This window comes from Triturus cristatus, chromosome 1_2, assembly GCF_964204655.1.
Source record: "Triturus cristatus chromosome 1_2, aTriCri1.1, whole genome shotgun sequence".
In the NCBI taxonomy this organism is placed as follows: domain Eukaryota; kingdom Metazoa; phylum Chordata; class Amphibia; order Caudata; family Salamandridae; genus Triturus; species Triturus cristatus.
The window spans coordinates 1,067,605,980-1,067,620,000 of record NC_140580.1 but is presented as its reverse complement, the minus strand read 5'-3'; the positions used below and the strand labels follow the sequence as shown (position 1 = coordinate 1,067,620,000).

Here is a 14,021-nt window from a genome sequence, read left to right as displayed (position 1 = left end):
GCTTGCATGATAGACCGGGTGTCCCTGTGGAGCTCCCCCGAGCTACCCTGGATCTCGAGGACTTGGTTGTTAAAACGAGGCGGCCGGATTGCCCAAGCCAGGAATTTACCCGGCCGCTCTCCCTCCCCGTACCTGCGAGCATGAAAGTATTTCCCCCTGAACCGAACCTCTCTGTCCGCAGTTTCTTTATAGTCGGACAATAGTTCGCGGAACCGGGCCTGCGCCCCAGCATCAGTGTGAAACGTGGGGGCGGTCTCCAAGTCCTTAAGGTCAGTCTCAAGCTTACGGAGGTCGCTACGCAGAACCCTGAGGACTCCCACCCCTTTCGAGATGCACAGTCCTCTAATTGTGACTTTAAAAGCCTCCCACACCACCGCAACACTATCCACCGTGCCGCCGTTGCGCTGGAAGAAGCTCTCAATTTCCTGTGCAATTTCGGACCGGAAGACGTCGTCTAGCAGGGCAGTGGGCTGCAGTCTCCATGACATCGGAGAGCCAGCAAGGTCAGTCAATTCGACGCTCAGCAGGACAGGGGAATGATCGGAGTATGTGCGAGCAAGATGTTTTACCCAGCCTATCATGGGAGCAAGTCCCGGGGAAACTAGGATGTAGTCCAGCCTCGCCCACGTGGAATGCGCGGCAGTCCAGTGCGTGCCCTCCCGTGTTGCCGGGTTCCTAGAGCGCCACGTGTCCAGCAAATGACGCTCAGTAAGGAGGTCATGCACATATGCCTGCGAGCGGGAGTAGTGGTGTGGGCCGGGGTTCGCCCTATCCCTCTCGGGGTCAACAGCAATGTTAAAGTCACCTCCCCACACTAGGTAAGTGGAACCGATGCGTAAAATCTCCCCCCAGAGCGCCTGGAGGCAAGACGGATCATCTGTGTTGGGACCATAATAGCACGCTAGAGTGAGCGTGTCCACGCCCATGCGTCCCCAAACAACACAATACCTGCCCTCTCGATCCGTCCGTTCGCCCATGTGCACAAAAGGGGTATGCTTCCTAATGAGGATGGCCACCCCACGCGAATAGGTAGAGTAAGAGGAGAAAGTACGGTGCACAGCCCAACGTGACGCAAACAACACAGGCCGGGAGGGGTCCAGGTGCGTCTCCTGAAGGAAGGCTACCCCTATGTGATGCCTATCCAGGTATGCCAGGACGTGTCTACGCTTTCTATGGTCTCCCAAGCCCCTCACATTCCAGGTCAAAAAATTAAGCTGCCCAGTAAAGTCCCTACGTATCTGCGGATCGCTCATGGAAAAAGAGAAGACTCAAATATAGCAACACAATGCAACCACCGCCCCCCGAACAATGTGAAGAAGACAATGCCAACAGCGCCACATACCATCCAAGACTAGCATACTTATCAAATCCCCAACTCCCCCCCCCACCCCCCACCCACAGCAGCATCCCAAACATGCTATCTGGACAGTCCCCCACCCCTCCACCCCGAAGCAACCCTCCCCTATAGCAAGTGCCATATGGGAGCAACATGTAAACTTAAAGTCAAGTGGGTAATACCCTTGGGAGGACAGTCTAGGTGAAAACACAGTAACCCCTTGATCTAGAAGAGTGCGCCCAGCCAGGGGCCGAGCCCTCTCCATGGACAAAGGGCGCCCAGCGAAACGAAAGAGTCCTGAGAGTCTGGTACAAGCTAAAGAAGTGCTGAACTCCGATAACATCCCCTCACAGTTAACACAACTAGGTCCATGGGTCCCCATACCAAGTCTCACCATGGCAGACACGTGCAACACCTTACCAGCCGACAAGCAACAGTCACAGTGGCTACAGGACCACGATCCAGCACCATCATCCTGATGCCGGCGAAGAGGGGCAGTCCAGGTCACGTTTCTTGATTCGCTTCAAGAACTCCTCCGCCTGTTGGGGTTTAGTGCAAAAGATTTGTTTCCCTTGATGAGTGATGCGCAGGCGGGCCGGGTAAAGAAGCGCATAGTCAATTTGTGCAGCTCGCAGTTTGTGCTTGACCTGGACGAATTTCTTCCGCTCCTCCTGAACTACCGGGGTGAAGTCTGGGAATATGGTGAAGGCTGTGCCGCCGTAGGATAGGGTCTTCTTCTCCCTCGCCGTCCGAAGCGCGACATCTCGGTCACAGAAGTTCAGCAAGCGTGCGATAATAGGGCGGGGGGAGCCCCCGGCGGCGGTTTCAGGGCCAGAGATCTATGCGCCCTTTCGACGATGAACTGGGGTGATAGGGAGTCCGTGCCCACCACCTCTCGCAGGAGCCCCTCCACATAGTCCTCCATCTTGCCCGTGTGGGTTGATTCTGGAATGCCAATTAAACGAATATTGTTCCTCCGACTGCGCGCTTCCAAGTCCTCATTTTTGGCTGCTATTACGTGTAGGACTTTGTCCATGCGTGCCACAGTGGCAGACAGTTCCGATGTGCGATCTTCGGTGTCCGAGATACGCCTCTCCGTCTCTGTGAGGCGTTCGCCATGGCTGTCAACCTTATGCACAATCGAGTCCATGCGGGACTGCATGGAGTCCATTTTGTCCACTATGGTCGCTAGACTTTGCCGCATATCCAGCAGTATGGACTTGACATCCTCCCCCGGTGAGGGCTCCACCGACGTCCACCCCCCCGCAGCGGGCTCCGGCTGCGACCTGGTCGGCTTCTTGGACTCGAAAGTGAGGCGAGGCTGACGACTGTCCGGCTTCCCCATGGCGGCGCTGCCAAGCTGCCCACAGCAGGATCGAGGGCGCGTCCGGGCGAGCCGGGCCGCAGGCAGGCCACGAGGGCAAGAAGCAAAAGGGGGGAATGTGGCAGTGCAGGGGAGGGGGGAAACCTTCAGACCGTGCAGCGGGTCACAGGATCATCCACAATCCCACAATTCGACCCCCTCCACCTGCCATGGGGGACCCCGCTGGGGACCAACCTCCGCCTCGGAGACCGATCGCGATCACCCAAGCAGACCCCTCATCTCTTCTGCAGTCAGCTCCTCACCTGTGCGTCCGGGGTGACCGCTGCGCCAGTAAATGAGAGCCAGGCGGGCGGGGGGTGGAAGGATCCGGGGCGAGCCCCACAGGTAGGCACCGCAACCGCAACTCGCCAGTCAGGGGGAGAAGGCATGCACCTCTGTCCGGCGCCTCCAGTCCAATGGCCCCCCTCGCAGACCCGCCACTCCCCAGCGCGGGCTCCACAAAACAGGCACCAGCGCAGGAGGGCCAGCGAGTAGTACACCAGGCAGGCAGTCCCTCCGGGCCCCGTACCTCCGTCGGTCCGCCGATCCGCCGGTCGGTCAATCACACCCAGTGGGCAGGCAGCCAGGCATCAGCGGGGGGGCGAGAGATCCCCACACGTCGAGGCGAGCGGGGCAGCACCGCACCGCAGCAAGGATCAATGGAGGGCAGGACAGGCGGCCGCTGCGGCCGCGCCATCAGCCGGGCGCACCCGTCACCAGTGCTAGCGCCCGTCGGGCCCTCCGCCACCACCTAGACCGTCCTCTCGTCTCCGGTCGGGGGTGTCCAGTTTGGCGCACTTCGATCCCCGCAGTCGCGCCGTAGGGCCGCCGCCCGCCGCTCCGGATCCGGAGGTGGGGCCTAACGTCCACGTGGGAGGCACCGGCCTCTCGTTGCGGCAGCTCCCCGGTCTCGGCTCCAGTGGGACGTCCGCCACAGCCGGCGTGGTCCGCAGCGGCTCCCCAGGCCGATATCACCGGGCCACGAAGGATGAAAGAGTGCTCAGGCTGCAGCAGGGATGTCGGGCCGTCCACGCAGGTCCGTGCAGGCAGCAAAAGACGACTTTCAGGCAGGAATATGGAGGATTTCGTCGCCGGGCTGCGGGAGCTTCACCCAAAGGCAGCCATTCCGCTGTGCGCCCCCTAGCGCCCCCCAACGTGCTCTCTTGTTGTTATGATTACTTGCGATTGGAGAGGTAGGGAGATTTGGTCAAAGAAGTTTTAAACAGGTAGAATACGTCTGGCTAGAAATAAGGGATCAGGATTTCCTTTTGAATTCTGCTGGCTCTGGTTTGAACTGCATCCGTATTTGGCTTCAACAATCTCATTGTAAGAGCGTTTTTTGGCCAGACACGATGCTCAGCAGCCAGACATGTAGGCGCATATCGGGTCTCCCGGGTTATTGTGGCCGGGGTCACGCATGTCAGGGCCAGCGGACTAGTTGAAATCAGGTGGTGTTCCAGATGCCAGGGCCGCCCAACCAGGTGATGTGGGTCCCACTTACTCCTACGCATTCATGGGTTGCCTAGTTTCCTGTCGGAGGGGTGAGTTAGGCATGCATGAGCAATTTTGAGTTGGTTTATTGGCTGCCACTTAGCACCTACTTTCTGCATTGAACCGTCATGACTTTCGCACGGGGCGTGCTCATGTGTGGCATGGCGTGCATTCACACATAAGGTGTCTCGGCCTGCAAAGCAAGGCACGTTTCCCGGTATGAGGAGCGGCTTTGTCCAGGAGAGGCCTGAGTGCTTTTGGCACAGTTACCCACTGGGGGAACACTGGTCACCATTCTGGTGTTCCCGATTCCCCTGGAACGATATGCTCCTACCATGCACCCCGGGGATGTTTTCTTTGCGGTTGAAATGACCTAGGGTGCCTGGTTTCTCGGGAAGCCGCATGCGTGCCTCTTCTCAGTCTGCGGTTAATTCGATTATTTTAGGGTGTTGAGGTTATGCCTGTCTTCTGGTTGCCAATACCACATTAATGCGAAGGGGTGTGTGTTCCGTATTGGGCAGGGTGCCAGTGCTGAGATCGTCAACCGTGTCCTCTGGGCAGCACAGCGGTGTTAGACTGGCTGTGCAGTTACCTACCCGGTTGGAACATGGTACTTATTGTTGTGTTCCCTCCACAGGTATTGTGCATGAGCAGCGGGAGCATACCGTTCCTGCCCTGCACCCGGTTATGCTTCGCGGTTTTGGAATTACTTTAGGCGTGCTTTGTCCACTGACAAACCGTGTGCGTTTTTCGTCAGTCGGCGGGGAATCCGACTTGAATATTGGTGTTGTCGTTCTGTCATTTACGGCCAATCCCAGATTAATGTGATGGGGCGTGCGTACATAAATGGTCAGGGTGCCTTGCTCAGATTGTCATCCGCGTACTCTGGTCAGTACAGCGGGAGTAGATTGGCTGTGCGGTCCTCACAGGTGAGGCGGGAGGTTTAATCTGCTGGGGTCAGCACCTGTCTTAGGGGCTTGGTTTCAACGCTTTGTTTCATTGGCAAATGAGACAGAGTGGACTGTAACACCTAGTAAATGCGCGGTGTGTTGGTGGCCGGTCTGTATGCGATAGCCAGTGCCTGAGCATGCTGGGTAGCCCTGCAGACCAGTTGTCTCTGGCAAACACTTGTAGCTGCGCAGGGCTCCCTCGGTCTGTCGGGGTCTGTTATATTAGCCGGGCACTCCTGGGACGCTTCACCACTATGGTCGGGAGCAGGGGGAGGTGCCACCTTGCATCCAGCACCCAGGCTAAGCAAAGAGTTACGCCTGTGTTGAGTGAGTGTTAATCTTACCTGGTCGTTCATTGGGACTCCTTAGGGTAGGATGACCTAGCGGCAAGGTACAGCTAGGGTGGTTTACGTGTGCTTCGGCGATCGTGAAATAAGTAGGCATCGCGGGCCCTGGCTCACACGGAAGTGGGCTAAGATCACACACACCACAGATGCCGAGGCCTGCTCTGATGCCTGGCATTGGGGTCCCAGGTTACTTCTGAAATGGCTAGCCCTTCAGATGCTGAAAGGATGTCCGTTGTTAGTTACGCGATTGTTAACCGACTGGTTACTTCCTGGGTCATCCGCAGGTGTAGAGCGTTAGGCTCTTGTTGTCTTTCCAGCGGGTCGGTTTTATGCGGGATGGGTTTGTTGGGCACAGCCACGTGGTGGGTCTTTCTGTGTCTGACTGGGGTTAGCCTTCCTTAATCTCCCTGCTTGTCACACGGTTGTAAGACGGGGGGGGGGGGCAACCGCCCTGTGCTGATTGAGTTGTTACTACGGTTATTAGTATTAAACACATCAGGTTCTCGTGGTACTGATATTTGCACCCAAACAATCTCCAGACAGGACTGCCCCTCCCCCCCTCCAATTCTTGGAGCAAGAGGGGTCCAAATTCTTTTGGGGTTGGCAGGCTGGGACAGAGGTTGGTGGCGAGCTCCCACATCATTTGGTAGGAAGATTTCATAGAGTCTTGGGGCAGGTCATTGGCCGCTTCCTCTCGCGGTGTTTGTTCTTCTAGGTGTAGTCGGGTCAAGTGACGGAGGAGAGCAATCATCGCGTGGTATACCTGGGCATGAAGGAACGCCAGGCAAGATTGTAGCGTAGGCAGATAGTGGTACTTATCGGGGACTGGATGTTGGTCTCAATGGCATGCCGCCATGCTAGGGGACCATGTACCTAGGTCAAGTACATCCGGCAGTGACAGGTGAACTGGGACCATGTGTACTAGAATATACAGGAGTGGTTCCCACCACGGTTGGTCAGATGGGAAGCTGTCATCTTGATTCTCACTGGATACCCTTACTCCATCACGCCTATTGTAAGGTGAGGATGCCTGTTGACGCTGTTAGACCTGCTATTAGTTAGTAGGCTTACTTTTGTGCCTGGGCACGGTTTGTCTCGCATCAGGGCCAGTTTGGGGTTACTGGCGAATTGTTTGCTCTAAGGCTGAAGCGGGCGCTTCTAGAACAGGGCAAGATTGATTAGGACAGGCAGTATGACAAAGGTCTTTTCGGCACTGGCAGGATGGTGCAGGCTGCGAAGTAGTGCCATTGCAGAACATAGATTTGTCAACTTCTGCTAGGAAATGATTAGCAGCAGGTAGGTATTGAACCATGGTGAGCAACTGGTTTTGGGTTCGTGCTCAACAGGAGCAAGGGAATTACATTCTGTTCCATCAGGGTACGGGTACCGCCTATAGCACCAGAAACTGTAAAGCTGCCATTTTCGCCCTGGGCTGGGGTGTCAATGTCATCCAACTTTGCAGCCAGATTTTGAGCAGGCAAAGGCATTCTTGCGATGGTGCAACGGGCACTCAGCAGTACAGTTAGATGTGTGTCATCATACCCCGATATAACGTCAGTGATGAAATGTGGGTTGTGGCTACACACGACCTGGCACTCTAGGGCAGCTGGGGCGGGAGTGTGCCAGTGCCAAGAGGGTGCGGGTAGCCTGGGTAGGGCTGCTGGCTTGGAGGGAGCACTACTCGGATCGCCACAAGAGCACATTTTTGCATTCATAGAAGGCTGAATTGATACTTTTATGGCATGGTGCCAGTTGCTTTAGTTATGCGCATGTTTCTTGGCAGTGTCAGAAACTTTCAGAACGCAATGCTGGTGGTTAGCCTGTTGTCATGCTGTTCAGAGGTATTTTAGCTCCGGCATGGCCAAGCATGGGTTATAGGCCTGTGGTTTGCCCTGGGATTCGTGTTAACAGGCAGGTGAAGCAGCAGAACTTGGAGGGGCTTGGGTTTGACCTCTGGATACTAGGGCGGAGCCTGGTTGCTCAATTAGTAGCCCATCCTTGAGTTTGACGAAACAGGTACCTTTGATGCGAGTATCGGTACCGGGTAACTTCTCCCGCCCTCCAGCACTGCTGGCAGCCATGCAGGTTGTGGAAGTGGCCTTCCAACGGGGGATTATGGTCCATATGATTAAAGGAAACACCGGGGTAATACTTTTGGGCTACAAATTAGCAGGAGAACAATTGGCTTTCCCAGTAGTCAAATTAGAGAAGAATTTTACACGTTGTTCTCCTCTGTGGTCACTCTGTCCTGTCTCTTCCTGGTATACTAGCAGAATTTTGGGAGGGCAAGGTTTCACATTTGGTGGTGACTGATGGAATACGATGGGCGTACTCCAACGGAGTGAAAGAGGAAGTAAGGCGGGCTTGTCAACTCTTACCTCCTCCCGCATTGGCACTGCCAGGCAGGAGTGTCTTGTCAAAGGGATTGTTCTTTAGCCATGCAAAGGCTACATTGGACCAACGCTTAGTTATAGGTTTACGGTCATTTCAGTCAAAAATCCACGGGGGAGTTTAGAAAGGATGGGGGCACCTGTCCTGATGGTGCATGCCGCCCGCCGGTCCGGTTGGGCGTAGACTTGTTTTGGCTGGACCTGGGAGAAGCCCGGTATCAGCATGCTGTAGGTAAAAAGGCCTACCTGGAGCCATGCGCAGTTGCGCAGAGCAAAGAGGTTTTGGCTTCATCAGGCATGGTCTTATACACGCCAAGTCCACAGGGTGCCTGGAGGGAGAGGGGGTGCACCTCTCGAGTTTAGGCATGGTTTCTTTTCCTACTGGACCTAGGGGAAGCTTTGGCTGCAGCAGGTTGTAAGTAAATAGGTCTACCTTGGTGGGGGGCCCTGGTAGTGACGGTGGCCACTCCCAAGGCTGTGGAGGAGTTACAGGGCGATCCAGGGTCTGCACATACCAAGGGGTACATCATGCAGCAGCACCGCGGGGTGCTAAGCCAGGATACCCAGGGATGTTTTAGCGGTGTCCCCTGGAAGAACGACGGCGCCCCGTTAGCCGACAGGCGGTTGTGGGTCTGAGCAACCGGGGGCTGCCATGTATGCTCCGCCCACCCCTCACGGGGGGGGCGTGTGAAGCAAGTGGACTGGGGGTCCACGGATGGGAGGGGTGGCCCCTCCCAATATTTGGTATACACCATTCGGCGTTGCCATGGTGACTTTAGGCTTATCAGACGGGCAGGCGGCATAGGGGCTGGCCTGCCCTGGGATCGCCCGTAAGATAACCCACCATGTTTGCATATTGGTTATGCTAATAATGAAAATGAATGGAGAGAGGCTTACTCTGGTGATGTGGACATCAAGGAGGTAATGGACACAATTCACACAGGATGGAATAATGGATCATCTCTTGGTGATTCTATTGGTAAATTCAAACATATCTTTGATGAGTTATCAATAATTAATGTTTTTTTATTCCGTTCTACTTCTCTTGTAGTTCCAACAGCTATGAGGAATTAAGTTCTTACCCTCGCTCATGAAGGACATATAGGGATACGTGCTATGAAGAGAAGGATTAGGGAGCAATTCTGGTGGCCGGGTCTTGACAAACATGTTGAACATTTTGTCAGGGATTGTATGCAGTTTGCTGTCAGCGACAAAACTCAGATTACCGTCCCCAGCTCTGTTCAAGCTGTAGAAATCCCTTCAAAACCGTGGTCCAAGTTAGCTATTGATCTCATAGGTCCCTTAAAGTTGTCGGATCATGGTGTGTCGGAGTATGGTATCATTGTCATGGATTATTACAGCCGTTGGCCAGAATTAAAGTTTGTGAAGGTTCCCACAACTTCTTGTATCATGGAATTCTTAGAATTTCTTTTTGCAAGAGACGGTATTCCTGACGAAATTGTTTCTGATAATGGTTGCCAATTCACCTCTTCGGAATTTGGGGAGTTTTTAAAATTCATAGACATAAAACATACCAAAACTTCTCTTTATCACCCTAGGAGTAATGGCCTGGTGGAAAGGTTTAATAGGGTGATTAAGGACAACATACAACTCTCTAAGGCTAGCGATCTTGATTGTAAAAAAGAACTTAAGAATTTGTTATGGGCTGTACGCACCACTCCTAACTCGGACACAGGAGTTTCTCCTTTTGTTTTACTCAGAGGTCGGATTCCTTCTTCTAAAATGTTGAGAGGATGAATGGGGGTGTTTAGTGTACCAATAACAAAATTACAAGAGGTTGACAAGAAAAGAGTTGAAGCTCAAAAGAAGTACGTTCAATCTAGTAAAAGACAGCTCAATGTGAGAGTGGGAGAGTGGGTGCGTGGTAAATGTTCCAGAATTCTGCCTAAAGGATCATCTAAGTTTTCTCATCCTCAACTTGTAGTGAGGACCAATAAAAGCGCGGTACAATTAGAAGATGGAAGGTGGTGGAATAAGGGCAAGATTTCTGTTTCTAACCACCACAAAGTGTCTTGTGACAGGAGAGTGCGGGAACAGGGAGAACAACCAGAACGCGAGCGGTTGTTGTTTGCAGCCGTTGTGTGTTTTTGTGCTATTTTTTAGCACAATAGAGGCCTTATATCAAAAATAGATTTTTGTGTAACTACACAAAAGCATATTACACAAATGTTGCATACCTCTAATCTAAACAACAGCAGCTTATGTGCTAAAAGAGCAGAATGTTGCATTCTCCTGAGCAGAGAAAGTATGAGAGCAATCAACGGTCCCAGCAGAATCATGGCAATAACCTTGATTCTTTGTGGGCAACTGCCCAAAAACAACCTTTGTAATCACCATGCCTCACCATCAATCACTGTCAACCAGATCATTTATTTGGAGCCCAATAGCCCTACTAGGCCCGACTGCTGAACTTCTCCATATGTGTTTTCATTCACACTTCCCTTCCTTCCTTCCTGCCTTGCAGATTACTTAGGCCCTCATGTGAAAGGTCTTTTATTTCCTTATAGTTACCAGCCCCATCAGAATTACTAGATCCCTTACATAGAAGCTCTATTATCTTTCACCCAGAAACTAAAACCTTTTGAGAAGTGAGGAATAACCAGGGGAAACGGATGAGGATTTACCAACTACCCTGGCCTTCTGATCTGTTCCGTTTTCTACTGGCACTCTCAGCGTTTCAGTCACGATACCTGGTAACTCCGCCCCCTCATCTTGGGTTTAATGCATAAGTAACACTAGGGTTGAAGTTACTGGGCCAGGATCTTAGACACTCGGAATTTTGCCCAGAGATTATAGTCGATTATAGTCGTTGTGTAGGATTTGCAAAAAGAGAGATGCATCTAATAATCATGCCTCCCAGTGTGTAGCCTCCATTTGTGCCCAGTGAACCATGTTATTGCTGTGTTTAATAGTTCAAACAGTGGATCCCTGGTGTCTGTAACCAAAAGAAAGAGTATTGGGAGGCTGGAAAGTGTGGGTCGCTTGCAGAAGGATCACTCATGGATTTACCACCCTACCATGGCATCAAGTGAGGTACCAAAGCCCCTCTTCTCTAAGTCTACACCACTTCCTCTGACTCAACTACTCCCCGAATAGGCCTCTTGGCTAGTAGATAAAACAAAAGCATGGAGTTTGGATTCAGTGGTGGAATCAGGAGGGGGATACCGTGAAGTGTTCATGACCCCTCTGCAGGTACCTTGTATCACTAAGAATGGTCACTGTAATAAAAGATAGGTCAAAAATCCCAAACTTCTTCAGTTACATTTCAGGTGTAGTATTACAACTCTTGCCGCTGTATCTTGACAGTGTTATTTTATTGTAGTGGTAGCACTGAGGCCCATTATGTGTCTATACTGAGGTTTTCTAAAACAATATGCTTTTGGGGTACAGCAGCTGACCTTGCCAGCCCCCCTCTCAACTCACCTCTCCTGCAGTGATGTTTTTAAATGGCTGTATTGAAGCTATCCGGTTCTGTTCAAGACATACCTCAGTTTAGAATTTAGACTTAGATGTTACCACCAGAGCTGCAGCATGGCAACCAGGCCTAATCCTGGAATGTACTAGGCCCCAATTTAGAGTTTGTTGGACAGGGCACTGCATTAAAACCTCTGCCTGCCAAGCCTTCTGGTCTGCCAGTCTCATTTAGAGACCCCTGGACCTTAAGTATTCTGTCAACAGAACCTCCATTGGCTCCACTGATGGAATACTTCCTCCGACAAGCTGACAGAATAGGAGTCGTTCAAGTAAGAACATTACATGACCTGCCCTGTTTAGGGTAGAAGATGTAATGCCTGTTATTTCTTGCCCGTCATTTCCAGAAAAAATATGGCAGTGAGCGACAGGGAAAAATTAATGACTGTCACACTGTGGGAGAAACTCCCAGGGTGTGAAGGGCATTGTTTCTTTTTGTTTTTCAGAAGCAAACTCCCACTTTGCGTGTGTTTCTAATGAACAACAACTTTTTGTACGTTGTAAGGAACGACCATGACGGAAGTTCCTTTCAATGTCAGAGCTGACTGCTGGGCCGGCTGTCATCTGTAAACCTGGCGGGAGGTAGTCCACCGGAATGACAGAGGTGATGTCTTCTGCCACCCTGATGAACTGTACTTTATCTGTCAATCTATAAACCGGGCCTTAAATCTATTATTCCATGAATTGCTGTGCAACAAGCATCGTTAGACCCTCAGATCTATGAGGCCCCCCAAAGCTTATTAGACCCAAAAGGGTCAACTTCAATATGCAAATCCTTTGATACCAGCTCACTAAGAATAGACCGCAGCATCAGTCATTAGAGAAGGGACAAAAATAGAAAGAGAAAGGAAACATGAGGGTGCAGAGAATTAAAATAAATGAGGTTAATGTACTTACCCTGGTGTCACCCTCAGGCGCCATAGGGTCCGTCATCCAGGAGCCGAACCTTGATCCGGAGACTTTGACTGTAACTGGCTCACTTATTCCAGTCAACTTGCCACAAGCTGAAAAACAGGGTAATGTCTATAAATAGGATGTCCACCGTTTTACATCATATATATCAAACGTGCTCTTATGGAAATCATGCGGGTACAAACAGTTTCACATTTCGAATCACTCTTACCCGGTAGATCACTGGAGTTTGTAGGAAGGAGCAGTAGGTACCAGTGATGTAAGTGACAGGGAGAACACTGGGTGTGCCCACATCCAAAGTGGTATCATCATATTACCAACTATGAACTTAAGATCAGGGGCCAGGTAGAGATGGGTTCCTTTAAAAGTGGGTTAGACATTCCAAAGGGGCCATTAATGGGACTCACCAGCCCAAAAATAATAAGAAACACAGTGGGTCCAAAGTTTCTAATCCTGATACTTACCTTTGTGAAAGCAGATGAAATGTCTAGGGGTGAAAATGCAGAAAGAACATGCTGCAACCAATGTGGAAACCCAATTCTCATATGCTTTAACTAGTTAACTATTAATCAAAGTGAACTCCACCCCAAAATTACCCATGCCTGTGGTAAGAGTTGTTCTGGGTGGGGAGTAACTACTGATATCTCAGCCACCGGTAATCACCCCCTCTGTAGTCTGCAGTATCACAGTTAACCCTGGGCAAAGCACTACGCTACGCTCGCGTAGTTTGCGAAGTTTGCGCTACTTCACACTACGTGAATTGCACGTAGCACAGTGCAAACACGCATAGCGTAGCGTAGCGTAGTGCAGCAGTCATTTTTTGCTTGCTCGCGGTCCTCACCGTCAAGTTGGCGACCGCGAGCGAGCAAAATGACATCCCGGCGAGACTTTTTCCTCGTTCGCGATCTGCAACATCAAGTTGCCGATCGCGAGCGTGGAAAATAAACCTCCCAGCGAGATTCTCAACGCGGGGAGGTCAGGTTTCTCATTGCGAGTGGTCGCGTTTGCTCGCGACCGCTCGCGATGAGAAACTACCAGTCCACGTTGAGAAAGCTGCAGCTCGAGTAAAAATCTACTCGAGCGGCAGAAAACTACAGCTCGCACTGTGCAAGATGCCGTTTTCAATGATTGCATAGTGCCGGATGCTTGTCCGCACTGTGCAATCATTGAAAACTGCATCTTGCATAGTGCGAACAGGGTACTACGCAGTTCGTGAAGTGCTACGCGTAGCTCGCGTAGTGCGAAGTGCACTTTGCGTAGCTAGGCGTAGCGCTACTTTGTGAACTACGCCCAGTGGTACGTGTAACACAAGCTTCATCTCTAAGGATGAATCACTCACTGGGAGCAGTATAGGTGGTGTTTGCTGTCCAGGGCACGAGCACAGGGCTGAAGTGATGCACACAGGTTTACTTTTGATGGTGAATTTCAAAACCGGAAATGCTAGTCATAAGTGCTGTGAATCCTGAGACTCTCATCCATTTAGATGAATGTGCTCTTATATCATTGTTGTCCACACTAACTCGTCAGAGTGTGATGCAAAGAACAGAGCTCAAGAACGTGATCTGTTTCTAGTACTGCTTAGGGTCAGTTTACCTGACAATCACATCATGGAGTGATTCTGTCCATAGATGTGCACTCTATAAATATTGTCATTCATGTATTTCTTAATTCGTTCATACATTTGTTCATTCAGTCATTTGTGTAGTTCTTAAAGTGAAGGTATGTTTTGTGTGTCCACTA

At 51.4% G+C, this 14,021-nt stretch overlaps 1 protein-coding gene across 2 annotated transcripts in view; it reads right to left on the bottom strand.

Annotated features, from left to right (window-relative positions):
* The window catches only part of LOC146868666 (noelin), a 207,235-nt gene that overhangs the window by 28,627 nt on the left and 164,587 nt on the right, over nt 1–14,021 (bottom strand). For both annotated transcript variants that reach the window (XM_085612813.1, XM_085612823.1), the window contains exon 5: nt 12,267–12,373. In XM_085612813.1, the coding sequence (XP_085468939.1) occupies nt 12,267–12,373 (107 nt within the window). The remainder of the gene's footprint in view (nt 1–12,266; nt 12,374–14,021) is intronic.